General features: G+C 37.4%; 2 protein-coding genes across 3 annotated transcripts in view; both read left to right on the top strand.

The window, feature by feature from the left end:
• The window catches only part of LOC308089512 (H-2 class II histocompatibility antigen, E-S beta chain-like), a 47,237-nt gene extending 34,271 nt beyond the window's left edge, over positions 1 to 12,966 (top strand). The window contains exons 9-11 of one of the 2 annotated variants that reach the window (XR_013933513.1): positions 10,645 to 10,701; positions 11,448 to 11,709; positions 11,765 to 12,966. Coding sequence is in view for 1 of the 2 variants with exons in the window: in XM_080434286.1 (XP_080290412.1) it covers positions 10,645 to 10,682 (38 nt within the window). In the remaining variant the exon portion in view is untranslated. Of the gene's footprint in view, positions 1 to 10,644; positions 10,702 to 11,447 lie in introns of both variants that reach the window. The other variant, XM_080434286.1, reaches the window with a different exon arrangement.
• On the top strand, positions 970 to 8,585 carry LOC308088234 (HLA class II histocompatibility antigen, DP beta 1 chain-like; the record flags this gene model as incomplete). Its single annotated transcript, XM_080432640.1, has 5 exons — positions 970 to 1,052; positions 3,028 to 3,111; positions 3,498 to 3,752; positions 6,211 to 6,483; positions 8,323 to 8,585. Exons 2-5 carry the CDS (start codon positions 3,045 to 3,047, stop codon positions 8,583 to 8,585), a joined length of 858 nt encoding a protein of 285 aa, XP_080288766.1. The 5' UTR covers positions 970 to 1,052; positions 3,028 to 3,044.

Genomic DNA, 12,966 nt, shown 5'->3' with positions numbered 1-12,966 from the left:
CCGCCGTGTGAATATGGTCTTCAGAGACCACACCCCCTTGTCACCCTGCATAATAATACATATGTGCAGAGTAGACCAGTGGAGTGCTCCAGCATTTTATTTGGGTTTTCTCTTCTGAAGTGATCAGATATTTTACTTTCTGATTCAAGTTGTCTTTCTTTCTTTCTTTCTTTCTTTCTTTCTTTCTTTCTTTCTTTCTTTCTTTCTTTCTTTCCATCTTTCTTTCTTGTGTTTCTCTTCAACAGAATCAGAATCATCTTTATTGTCACATCACAGGTTAAAGGTGTAAAGAAGTGGATGAAATTATTTGTAGTGCAGCTCCATCGTTTTAGTTATTTTCAGAAAGAGAAAGAAAAGAAGCAAGGAGAGAATAAAAGATGAATTAAACAAAGATATTTACATGCAGTATGTATATGAGGTTAGACATAAGGTGCATAAGGTACAATATGTACATGAGGAGACATAAGGTGCATACGGTACAGTATGTACATGACGCTAGACATAAGGTGCATAAGGTACACTATGTACATGAGGAGACATAAGGTGCTTAAGGTACAGTATGTAAATGAGGAAACATAAGGTGCATAAGGTACAGTATGTACATGAGGTTAGATATAGGTGCATAAGGTACAGCATGTACATGAGGAGACATAAGGTGCGTAAGCAGCTATATACTGTTCACAATATGTGCAATAATCCAGACTGTCGTCTCCTTGGAAACAGATGATGTAACATCATATCTTTAATCTGATTGGCTGATTCTTCTGAACTAAAGAACGAGTCCTCCTTCATTCCCTTTCAGACACCAGAACTTCTCTTTCAGTAAACATCTGTTTATTCTGATCTGTTTATTCTGATCTGTTTATTCTGATCTGTTTATTCTGATCTGTTTATTCTCATCTGTTTATTCTGATCTGTTTATTCTCATCTGTTTATTCTCATCTGTTTATTCCCATCTATTAAATTCAGTTGAGTTTTGATCAGTGATGATAAAGATTACAGCTACCTTCCTCATCCTCTCCTCTGTACTTCATGTCAAAGCATCCCAGGAAGTAAGTACATTATATTTATGTTATTATATAATATATACATGTATATCTACTGTTATTATATAAAACCAAATATGAACGATGCACAATACAAACAAATGACACACACACACACACACACACACACACACACACACACACACACACACACACACACACACACACACACACACACACACACACATACACATACTGTACACATACACATACAGATACACATATGCACACACACACACACGCACGCACGCACGCACACACGCACGCACGCACGCACGCACGCACGCACGCACGCACGCACGCACGCACGCACGCACGCACGCACGCACGCACGCACGCACGCACGCACGCAAAGACAAGAGATTATAGCCTCTGTCAGTAGGGGGGGCAAGATTTTGTCGGAGGGGGGGGGTGGGGAGGGGGGGAGATAAAAGCTATGGAACTCTATTATTATTATTTTACACTATAGAATTGGAAATAATAGACCATATTCACATGGCGGCATTTTGCATTGAAGAAACGGGGTGGCATTTCATTAACTTAATAGCAAAATGGCCGCCGTGTGAATATGGTCTTCAGAGACCACACCCCCTTGTCACCCTGCATAATAATACATATGTACAGAGTAGACCAGTGGAGTGCTCCAGCATTTTATTTGGGTTTTCTCTTCTGAAGTGACCAGATATTTTACTTTCTGATTCAAGTTGTCCCCCTTTCTTTCTTTCTTTCTTGTGTTTCTCTGAAACAGAATCAGAATCATCTTTATTGTCACATCACAGGTTAAAGGTGTAAACTAAACTAAACTAATGGCCTTTGTCATTTTTAAAAGTTTTTCAGGAAATTAAAAAACTGATCCAAAACAAAACTATATGATATTTCTTAATCATTTCACCCAAAATGTTTATAACAAATTATGACTATTTAAATAGAAATAACACTGTGTAACATAAGAGATTTAAATAGGTTTAAATAGGATTCAATCTGACTTACGCCAAAAATATATATATTTTTTTTTGCCTAAATCAGTAAATAATTTGGCCTAAGTCACAAAACCATGTGACTTAGGCCAAAATAATTGCCTATTTTGGCCCAAGTCACACTAGGGAGTTAGGCCATTATACCAAAAGGGGAGTGAACAGCATGATCCTTTTCAATTAAGAGATAGGCAATTTTACCAGAGGTGGCCAGTGTCATGAGGAGCTGACTTAGGCAAAAATATATTTTTCCTCAAAAAATGACTTAGGCCATTAGTTTAGCAAGGTGACGATTTTAGTTATTTTCAGAAAGAGAAAGAAAAAAAGACAGTGTGGGGGGGGGGGGGGGGGGGGGCAAGGAGAGAATAAAAGATTAATTAAACAAAGATATGTATATACTGTATGTACATGAGGTTAGACATAAGGTGTATAAGGTACAGCGTGTACATGAGGAGACATAAGGGGCATAAGGTACAGTATGTACATGAGGAGACATAAGGTGCATAAGGTACAGTATGTACATGAGGAGACATAAGGTGCATAAGCAGCAGCTATATACTGTTCATGATATGTGCAATAATCCAGACTGTCGTCTTCTTGGAAACAGATGATGTAACATCATATCTTTAATCTGATTGGCTGATTCTTCTAAACTACAGAACGAGTCCTCCTTCATTCTCTTTCAGACTCCAGAACTTCTCTTTCAGTAAACATCTGTATATTCTCATCTGTTTATTCTGATCTGTTTATTCTGATCTGTTTATTCTCATCTGTTTATTCTGATCTGTTTATTCTCATCTGTTTATTCTGATTTGTTTATTCTCATCTGTTTATTCTGATCTGTTTATTCTGATCTGTTTATTCTCATCTGTTTATTCTGATCTGTTTATTCTCATCTGTTTATTCTGATCTGTTTATTCTCATCTGTTTATTCTCATCTGTTTATTCTCATCTGTTTATTCTGATCTGTTTATTCTGATCTGTTTATTCTCATCTATTAAATTCAGTTCAGTTTTGATCAGTGATGATGAAGATTACAGCCACCCTCCTCATCCTCTCCTCTGTACTTCATGTCAAAGCGATCCCAGGAAGTAAGTACATTATATTTATGTTATTATATAATATACATTTATATCTACTGTTATTATATAAAAACAAATATGAACAATGCACAATATAAACAAATGACACACACACGCACACGCACACGCACACGCACACGCACACACACACACACACACACACACACACACACACACACACACACACACACACACACACACACACACACCTCTTACTGCCTGCATACAGTATTGGATCTTGAATGATGGTCCAAATACATAAACAGATGTTAGGAACTGTTGTTGTGACAAACACTTCTTCCACCACTGCAAACATGATTGTTTATGATTATGTGTTATTGTCACTGTGAAGACGTTTGTTGTTGAATTTAATTTCATCTTTGTTTTATTTCCAGTGTTCCATGAGGAGATTAGTGTCGTTGGCTGTTCAGACACAGTTAAAGACCCATATAAAGAGTACATGTTTGCACTGGATGGTGAAGTGATGGTGTACGCAGACTTCAACAAAGGGAAGGTGGTGGAGCCTCAGCCTCCGTTTGTAGATCATATCACCTGGACAGCAGCTTATGAAGCAGCTTTGAATGAGCAGGCGCTCTGCAAACACAACCTGGACACCATTCGCACTGCCTTGAAGAAACCACCAGTGAAAGGTACATGAATACTATGAACACAATAGTTATTAACTAAAACGGTTGAATATATTTAACATTAATGAAAATGTTTAAACATGTATATTAAGCATTTATGGTGAAATGTTTTCTAAATAATATGTATTTCTAGTAAACATGAATATGTGCTCAAGGTGCTTTATTATATATATTTTTTTACAAATCTATGCATTCTGTACAGCCTGAGCTGTAGGTGAGGTGTAGATGGTACAACTTGGTGTGACGTGTTACACTATATACGTAGTATACTCTGCAGATATTTTTTTTAAATAGCGTATACCATCCAAAAAGCGTCTGAGGAAGCGTATCCAGTGTTGATTTGGTGAATCTATCTCTGGTGGGACACTATTTTAAAGAGGTCACGCGCACGTGGCTTAACACATACACTACAGGTCACACAATGGACAATTGATATGCATCTAGGCTCATTCCTATGTTAATTCACCTGGTGTGACACCCGGCAGTCGGCAGCCTTTGTTGAGGTGTGAACTTAAGGGTTGTTTTAATCGATGCATGTGCGTGTGCGTGCTCCTGCTCAAAAGACTGGTGGGACGGCGTGTTACCGCGGCCCATGACCAATGCACCACTGAGCGTATCTGATACACTTTAATTTCTTTATTTGGATTTTCAATTAAAAGACATAATTATGAATCATGTCAAAATCCAAGATAATACGATTATACAACAGTTACCATCAAAATGTTCCTGTGATTCATGAATTAAATTACAGAGGTGAGTAACTAAGTACATGTACTCAAGTACTGTACTTAAGTACAATTTTGAGGCATTTGTACTTTACTCGAGTATTTCCAATTCCCAAATCCATTATTTGAAAACTTTAGTTACTAGTTACTTTGTAGATTTTGATTATCATTACAAAACATACAGTAACCACTTCAGCCCTATAGGCCATTTGAAAAGCCGATCTACAAGCTCACAATGCGTCACTAATCACGATTTGATGCATTGTGAGCTTGTAGATCTGCTATTTTCAAAAGATGTGTATACATTTCAAAACTTGAAATGGGAAATTTTGTATAATGAGTATTTTTACTTTTACTACTTTTACAAGTACATTTTGAATTCCGGACTTTTAATTGTAACAAAGTATTTCTCTATATTAAAATTTTACTTTTACTTAAGTAAAACATTTGAGTACTTTTTCCACCACTGAAGGATGGTAGAGTGTGTTGTTAATGTTATGTTATGTTTGTTTAATTTATTGATTAATACAAAAAAGCTCATAGCGCGGCACCGGGAGCTTGTAGATCTGCTGTTGGCTGGGGGTGGGCGTGGGTTATCACCTTGGGGGGTTGGTTTGAAGCTGTGGGTGTGGCCTATCACTGGGGGGGTTCAAATATTTATCCTATCTCAACTGGTTGGGCCCCCCAAAACAATCCTATTTGAACTGGAGACCCCCCAAATTAATCCTATTTGAACTGGGGACCCCCCAAAATTGTCATATTTGAACTGGGGACCTCCCAAAATAATCATATTTGTGCGACCTTGTAGATCGGTTATTTTCACAACGTTTGGCTCTTTCTTTTGTATTTGACAATTTGGCCAATTTGCTATTAAAAAGGTCTTAAAAGTCATTAAATTGTCACTTTGTAAATGTGCAGATACTCTGTATCCACTTATACTGTATGTTGGTTTGTTTACTGTTGAGTGAGAAAACAATGTTACCTATTAAGCTAATCATCTGGGGACCCCCCAGAAGTCAATGCACTCATTCAATTATTTGAATTGAATGATGATTTAATTTGATACATTTGGAGTTTATATAAAAAATTGCAATTTAATTTCAAAAGCAACAGTTTAGTGTTTTCGTTTAGGTTTGCAATGCAGTCTTTAATTACAGTATAAATAATGACCTTTATTTGTTTAATATAACTCAGCTGATTGTTATAATGATTGACCTGGTATCCTATAGTTTCTTTAAGGCTCTACATTGTTCTCTCTACTCTCTACTTATGTGACTATTTACCTTGTTTGCTGACTAGAGTCAGTGGTGGGAAAAGTACTCAAATGTTTTACTTAAGTAAAAGTATCAATGCTGCAATCTAGAAGTACTCTGTTACAAGTAAAAGTCAGGAATTCAAAATTGAATGAGCTATGAGCTTGTAGATCTGCTATTTTCAAATAGCCTAGGTATAAAAAGAAGGGATATACATGATGGGGTCTGACAGACAGACAGACAGACAGACAGACAGACAGACAGACAGACAGACAGACAGACAGACAGACAGACAGACAGACAGACAGAGTCCTTGTTTACTTTGTAATTGTATTTAAGCTACTAAGATGCCTGAACCTATTTTAGACTTTATGTAGTGACATATTTAGCCGATAGCTAGGGAGCTGTTATAGCCTAGTGTTGATATTATGGAGATGATAATAAAACTGAACATTAATAACATTTTTAATTGTCTATTTCCAGATGGATATGTGTTCTATCAGGCTCACCACTGTCTGTTTAACTCCAGTGAGCTGAAGGACATACAGTACATATACTCAACGAATTTTGATGGTGATGAGATCACCAGGTGGGACAGTAGAGTAGATCAGTTTGTTGGATACACTGAGTTTGGTGTGAAGAACGCAGAGCGCTGGAATAAAGATCCTGGAATACTGGCTTATAGGAGATCACTACGAGAGGCAGGCTGCAAACGCAACATTGAGATCTACTACTCCTCTGTTCTGAACAAGAGAGGTGAGCTGATCTCAGAGCAGCACTCAACACTCATCACCTCATAAACTATAACATGAAATCACATGATTCCATTCAGAGATGATTAATGGTGTTAATATTGATCTGATAATGATTATAAAACATTACTTAATCTGCTGAGAAACATTTCAGATCCTCTTAAACACTTAAAGGAGTAGTTCACCCCAAAAATTACTTATTTTCTATCAATCACACCCCATGAAGCCTTGAATTCATGGAGATTGTTTAGTTTTTGTCTCATTCCTGAGACAATAATTTGATTACCGGCGGGAAAATGCTAATGTATCCGGTAGGAGACTCAAAGGAGACTCTTTGAGTCTCCTACCGGAGAGACCGCCGGTTATCAAATATTGTCTCAGGAATGAGACAAAAACTTAAAAATCTCCATGAACTCAATGCTTCATGGGGTGTAATTGATAGAAAATAAGTAATTTTTGGGGTGAACTACTCCTTTAAGCCTGATTCATACTCTATCCTAACACGCTGTCACACAGTGGAAATAGCAGATCTACAAGCTCACAACATGTGGTGTCACCATCGTACACCGAGTATAAATGAAACATATAGATCTATTTCTGAGAGTTTTCACCCAAACATAATGACCTGCCTAAAATAGAGACACCAGGATTAATGTTTTAAATTAACTTTAAAAAGAAGGCTAAAACACACCTCTATACACTTCATTTCACCACCTGATTTTATACTTTAATTATTGTCTTTACTAGTTTGTTTTGTATGTTTTTAATCACTTTAGTAATATTCTACAGGATTATGTGTATCGTTGTGTTTGTTTCTACTCTAGTTCATTTGAACTATTTTCATTAAATGATATTTAATGGTTTATTGTTGTTTATGTAAAGCACTGTGTAACTATGAATTATTTAATATGTTTAAATTACATTATATAAATGAATTCTACTTTGTAGAAAACTGTAGACTATTGTAGAATCTACAGTACGCTATGAAATGTTGCCATCTGGTGGCCAAACATTGACACTTACAATTACAATGTAGGCATTTATCAGACGCTCTTAATCCAGAGTGATTTACAGTAAGAAAGGAAAACACAAGGTAATACATCAAATACATAGAAATAGTAATCTAGGATCATAGGTAAACCAAGAACCTATCATCAGTCTAAACAGTATAATATCAAACAAAAATACCTTTGCATAAGCCTGCAAGGTCATCAATGCTAGGTCTAGTGCTACAGTCTTCAGATTATGGTGGTAGATCAGGAGTGAGTCTGCAGCTCTAACTGCAATGGGGAGTTTGTTCCACCATTTGGGAGCCAGAAGGGAGAAGAGTCTAAGACGTGTGGAGCGTTTCTAAGGTGTTTTAGAGAAGGGGGAAGAGTCTGGCACATGTGGAGCGTTGTCCAGGGTGTTTTAGAGAAGGGTGAAGAGTCTAGGACGTGTGGAGCGTTGTCCAGGGTGTTTTAGAGAAGGGAGAAGAGTCTAGGACGTGTGGAGCGTTGTCCAGGGTGTTTTAGAGAAGATTCAGAGTGAGCTGGAGGGGTTTTAGGGTTGGATCAGGCTTGAAGATATGGGGGTGTCATACCTTTGGTTGCTTTGTAGACCAACATCAGTGTTTTGTACTCTGTGAGGGCTGCAACTGGGAGCCAATGGAGGGAGAGGAGAACGGGGGAGAGCCGGGAAACGTGAACATTTTGGCTGGTTGAAGACCAAGTGTGTTGCGGCTTTCTGGATCATTTGGACCTCATTTGGATGATATACAATTATTAATGATAATGACATTTCCCTATGACTGGTATATAATAATAAAAATAATCATAATAATAATCATCATCATCTTTTTTAGGAGTGGAGCCCAAAGTGAGACTGAAGTCAGAGACTCCCCCTCGTCGTGGTGAACACACTCACATGCTGAGGTGCAGCAGCTACGACTTCTATCCTAAAGTGATCCTGGTGACCTGGTGGATAGGTCAAGAACCTTTGACCTCTGGTCTCTCCTCTACTGATGAGCAGTTTGATGGAGACTGGTACTACCAGTACCACTCCTACCTGGAGTACACACCCAGGTACACACCTAACAGACACCTATACATAGAAATACACAACTAATAGACACCTCTACTGGTACTACCAGTGTGTGTGTGTGTGTGTGTGTGTGTGTGTGTGTGTGTGTGTGTGTGTGTGTGTGTGTGTGTGTGTGTGTGTGTGTGTGTGTGTGTGTGTGTGTGTGTGTGTGTGTGTGTGTGTGTGTGTGTGTGTGTGTGTGTGTGTGTGTGTGTGTGTGTGTGTGTGTGTGTGTGTGTGTGTGTGTGTGTGTGTGTGTGTGTGTGTGTGTGTTACAGATCAGGAGAGAAGATCACATGCATGGTGGAACATCCCAGCCTGACCGCGCCTATCAAGATGGACTGGGGTCAGTTACTGTAATCTAGTGTAGGCTAATCTACTGTCAAAATAGCAGATATAAAAGCTTGTAGATCTGCTATTTTTTTAAAATTGCGAACATTTGTGCAAATCTTTGAATACATATATATTTTTTTATTTGTAACTTTCAAATGTCTCTCAACATATGTCTTAATTTTTCTGAAAAAATCAGTGGTGCTAAAACATTTTCTTGTCAAGGACCCCCAAATTGATATGTTTTTGGCCGCTGATCCCCATCAAAATATGTTGTTCCAGGTACCCCCCCAGAAGAAAATGTTTGAGTTAAAAATGTTGTTTAAAAAAATAAAATTATAAATTATATTCAAACATTTGCGCAAATGTTCAAGATTTAAAAAAAATAGCAGATCTACAAGCTCATAGCGCGGCACTCGGTGTCGCGCTATGAGCTTATTGATTTGATAAAAGCAGTTTAAAGACCAGATTGATTTGATAAAAGCTGATAAAATACCAGATTGATTTGATAAAAGCAGATCAAAGAGTCATCATGGTTTCATCAATGTGAAAACAAGACAGTTTTCTAAGACAGAACAAGCGCTGATGTTCTTTTTTACAAACTGCCTCACAGTTCTGAGTCTATGACTCTGTCCCAAGATACTTTCTGCACATTCCACAGCCTGGTTTATAATCATCATAGTAAAAGGTTGATTCATCTTTTCTAAAATCATCATATCCTTTGTTTTGGATGTATTTAGCTCTAAGAAGGACATGTCACATCAGGTGACAAACTCCTCACAGACTGGACCAATAGGGTTGGACTCATTATTACTGAATAGACTCACAATGACTGTGTCGTCTGTTTATTGTTTATTGTGTTTGGTTGTTGTAGCTTATTGTCAGATGACTCCATGTCAGAGTCTGTGAAGAACAAGATGTTTTAATATACTGTAATAATATGATATGATATGATATGATATGATATGATATGATATGATATGATATGATATGATATGATATAATGTTTGTATTATCAGATGACTCCATGCCAGAGTCAGTGAAGAACAAGGTGGCCATGGGAGCATCAGGTCTGGTTCTGGGTCTGGTCTTGTTCCTGTCTGGATTCATCTACTACCAGTGGAAGAAACGAGGTGATTAGCATGTTTAATTAACATGTTTACATAACATGTTTAAATAACATGTTTCATTAATTATCATACTAACAGTGGAAGAAATGAGGTCAGATCAACAGAGGAAATCATGACATGTGGAACCCTCACAGAAATGCAAACAAACAAACAAACAAAACAAACAAACAAACAAACAAACAAACAAACAAACAAACATGTAAAGCCACAACCTAAACTGGTTTATATTGGTTTAGAACCTTAACCGGTTTAGACCAGTTTAGACATTACATTACATTACATTACAGTCATTTAGCAGACACTTTTATCCAAAGCGACTTACAATAAGTGCATTCAACATAGGCACGGAACAACGCTACTAATCACCAGAAGTCTTAAGTACATTTAAGTGCATTCTCTAAACGACCTAGAGGTCAAAGTGTGTTCTATGTTGTCATATTTAGCTTTAATACATCAGTGTTACATTTAGTCCTAAATAAGAGTCAAATATTCACATTAGTTCTGATGACTGAACCCTAATGTTGTTATGTTATTATGTTATTGTGTTGTGTACATTTATGCATTTGATGGAGTAATACACACAATACAGTACATAGGATTCATGTGTGTCATGTGTATTTCTGTCTCTCTTCTTCTTCTATCAGGTCGTATTCTGGTGCCGACAACCAATGAGGATCTTTAGACTCCTCCCACACACCCAGGTTCACTTCCTCTTTCTTTGTACTGAACTTTTTTCTTTTTTTTTTATGTATAAAAGTGTATAAAACTAGAAAACACACACAAAACAACATGCTTGTGTAAGAAGTGAAACAACTAGCCTGGTAAACCATCCCGGATCCCGGTCGCGTGAATTCACATTATCATGTGTCTTCTGCTTAATTTTTTATGATAATGAATCTAAAAATCACATTTAATAATCAAATGATTTGTTGTATCACTGATGACAATGTGATCAGATGGGGGGGGGGTCCTCTTGGTTGAACACAACATTTCAGTGAACTGTACCCAATGATTCAGTACATTTAAAACACTGATCATTCCATCACTAGCAGGATCAAAGACAGAACCTTGTCGTCCAAAGGAGAGTGTTCTACCAACTGAGCTGCCCTTCCTACTAAGATACACTATTGACAAATAATTGGTCAAATGTTGTTTGAATGGACTGAGTTGTTTCTACTTTGATGGTTACTGTAGTTGCAGGGAGGGTGCTGGGAGGTTAGGTTTTCAAGTAGTTTATTAATAACTTGTTCATGATCTATTATCCATTTATAGCATAGTTTTAAATCATTAAATCATTAACCATTAACAAACATTTAACAAGTTATTAATGACACATTGATAATAATTTGGGAATGATTCATTTACTATTATAAGGGAAGGTTATTCTGTTAACATGGTCATACAGTTAATACATTCAGATTCTTATCGTTTTTTTGTCTTTTCACAGAACACCTGGGTGTGTTTTCAGAGAAGCAGAGAGTCATCGCTGCTCCCTGGTGAAGAGAGGAGGAAATACATGTGTGTCCATTCAGCTTTTAAATACTCATAACAGCAGCACGATGATGACATCATCAACCTTTTTCACTAACGTGTCCTTTAAACAATTGAAAATGCTAAATGGCTAGCCAAGGCTAACGATAATTACTGTCTTTTCCCGGTGTTTCGCAAAGGTTGATGTGGTTTTGAGGTGAGATTAAGGTTAAGGTTAAGTTTATAGACATAGTTTATGTGAGGTTAAAGGTCAGGGTTTAGGGTTAAGGTTAGGTTTATAGACATAGTTTCTGTGAGGTTAAAGGTCAGGGTTTAGGCGCCACCTGGGCGCCACACCAAAGGAAGAGGGAGTCCCAATTAGTGGGGGCGGTTCATCAAATTACTTTGTACAGTTTCTGTCGTCAGAAAACACAAACATAATATTTCAGTTCTACACTATATTGAAACATTAGATAAATGATCACAGATCACACACACAATCAGAGTTTTTCATAACATTAATATTAATATCCATCTGAATGGAAGTCAGTCAACCAGGTTTGTGAAAAAGGTTTTATTTTTTTTAGAATTGACCATAAGCCATTTATTATGCAATCATTTGTAATGTGTGATAATTAATGTGTTACGATCATCATGACATCACTGTTTCCCTGTGATGGGTGGACCTGATCCTCTAGGGCAGTGGTGTTCAACCTTTTTCATGCCAAGGACCCCTAGATTCATATACATTTGGTCGCGGACCCCCATCTGAAAATGTTTTGTGCAGGGACCCCCAGAAGCAAAGATTTGAGTTAAAAAAATATATATGCATTTAAAGATATGCACACTTTTTCAAGATTTAAAAAAAATTGCAAATCTACAAGCTCATGAGCGCTGCCGCGCTATGAGCTTGTATATCTGCTATTTTTGAATAGCCAAAGCTAAGTGTTTCAATGATTGTGATGCTATGTTAACTAATTTAGCTGGGGACCCCCTGGTACCCCTCCAAGGACCACTGGTGGTCCCCGGACCACTGGTTGAGAACCACTGCTCTTGGGTGGTCTGGGGTTATGGGTCAGTATTATTTATATTTCCGTTTTTCAGCTCCACTGTTGTGTTTCTATCCGTTCATATTGGCTGAACTTCACTCATTAAACTAGTTAACAGCTCTGTGGACAAGTGATGAAGATGATGATGATGATGATGATGATGATGATGAAGTTTGTGGATTCATTATTTGGCAGTAGTTGATGATCAGAACACACGGGTGGCAAAAGCTAAACCTTCAAAAAGTATTGTGTTTACTGTATGGGAGAATGATTTCAAAAGTGGAATCACTTTCTTGTAAATATATATTTTAAATCATTTATTTCTAAATATTTTATTGGAGGAACATGTCAGACATGTCCCCTCCTTCCCCCCTGGGATCTGCAGCCCCTGATCATGAATGGTTTGAAGTTCAGATGTTAGATTTTGCCTTTAATTTGCTTGGTTTG

This window comes from Gymnoscopelus braueri, assembly GCF_963280865.1.
Source record: "Gymnoscopelus braueri genome assembly, chromosome: 7".
NCBI lineage: Eukaryota > Metazoa > Chordata > Actinopteri > Myctophiformes > Myctophidae > Gymnoscopelus > Gymnoscopelus braueri.
The sequence above is the reverse complement of the archived record's forward strand: the minus strand, read 5'-3'. Positions and strand labels throughout refer to the sequence as shown.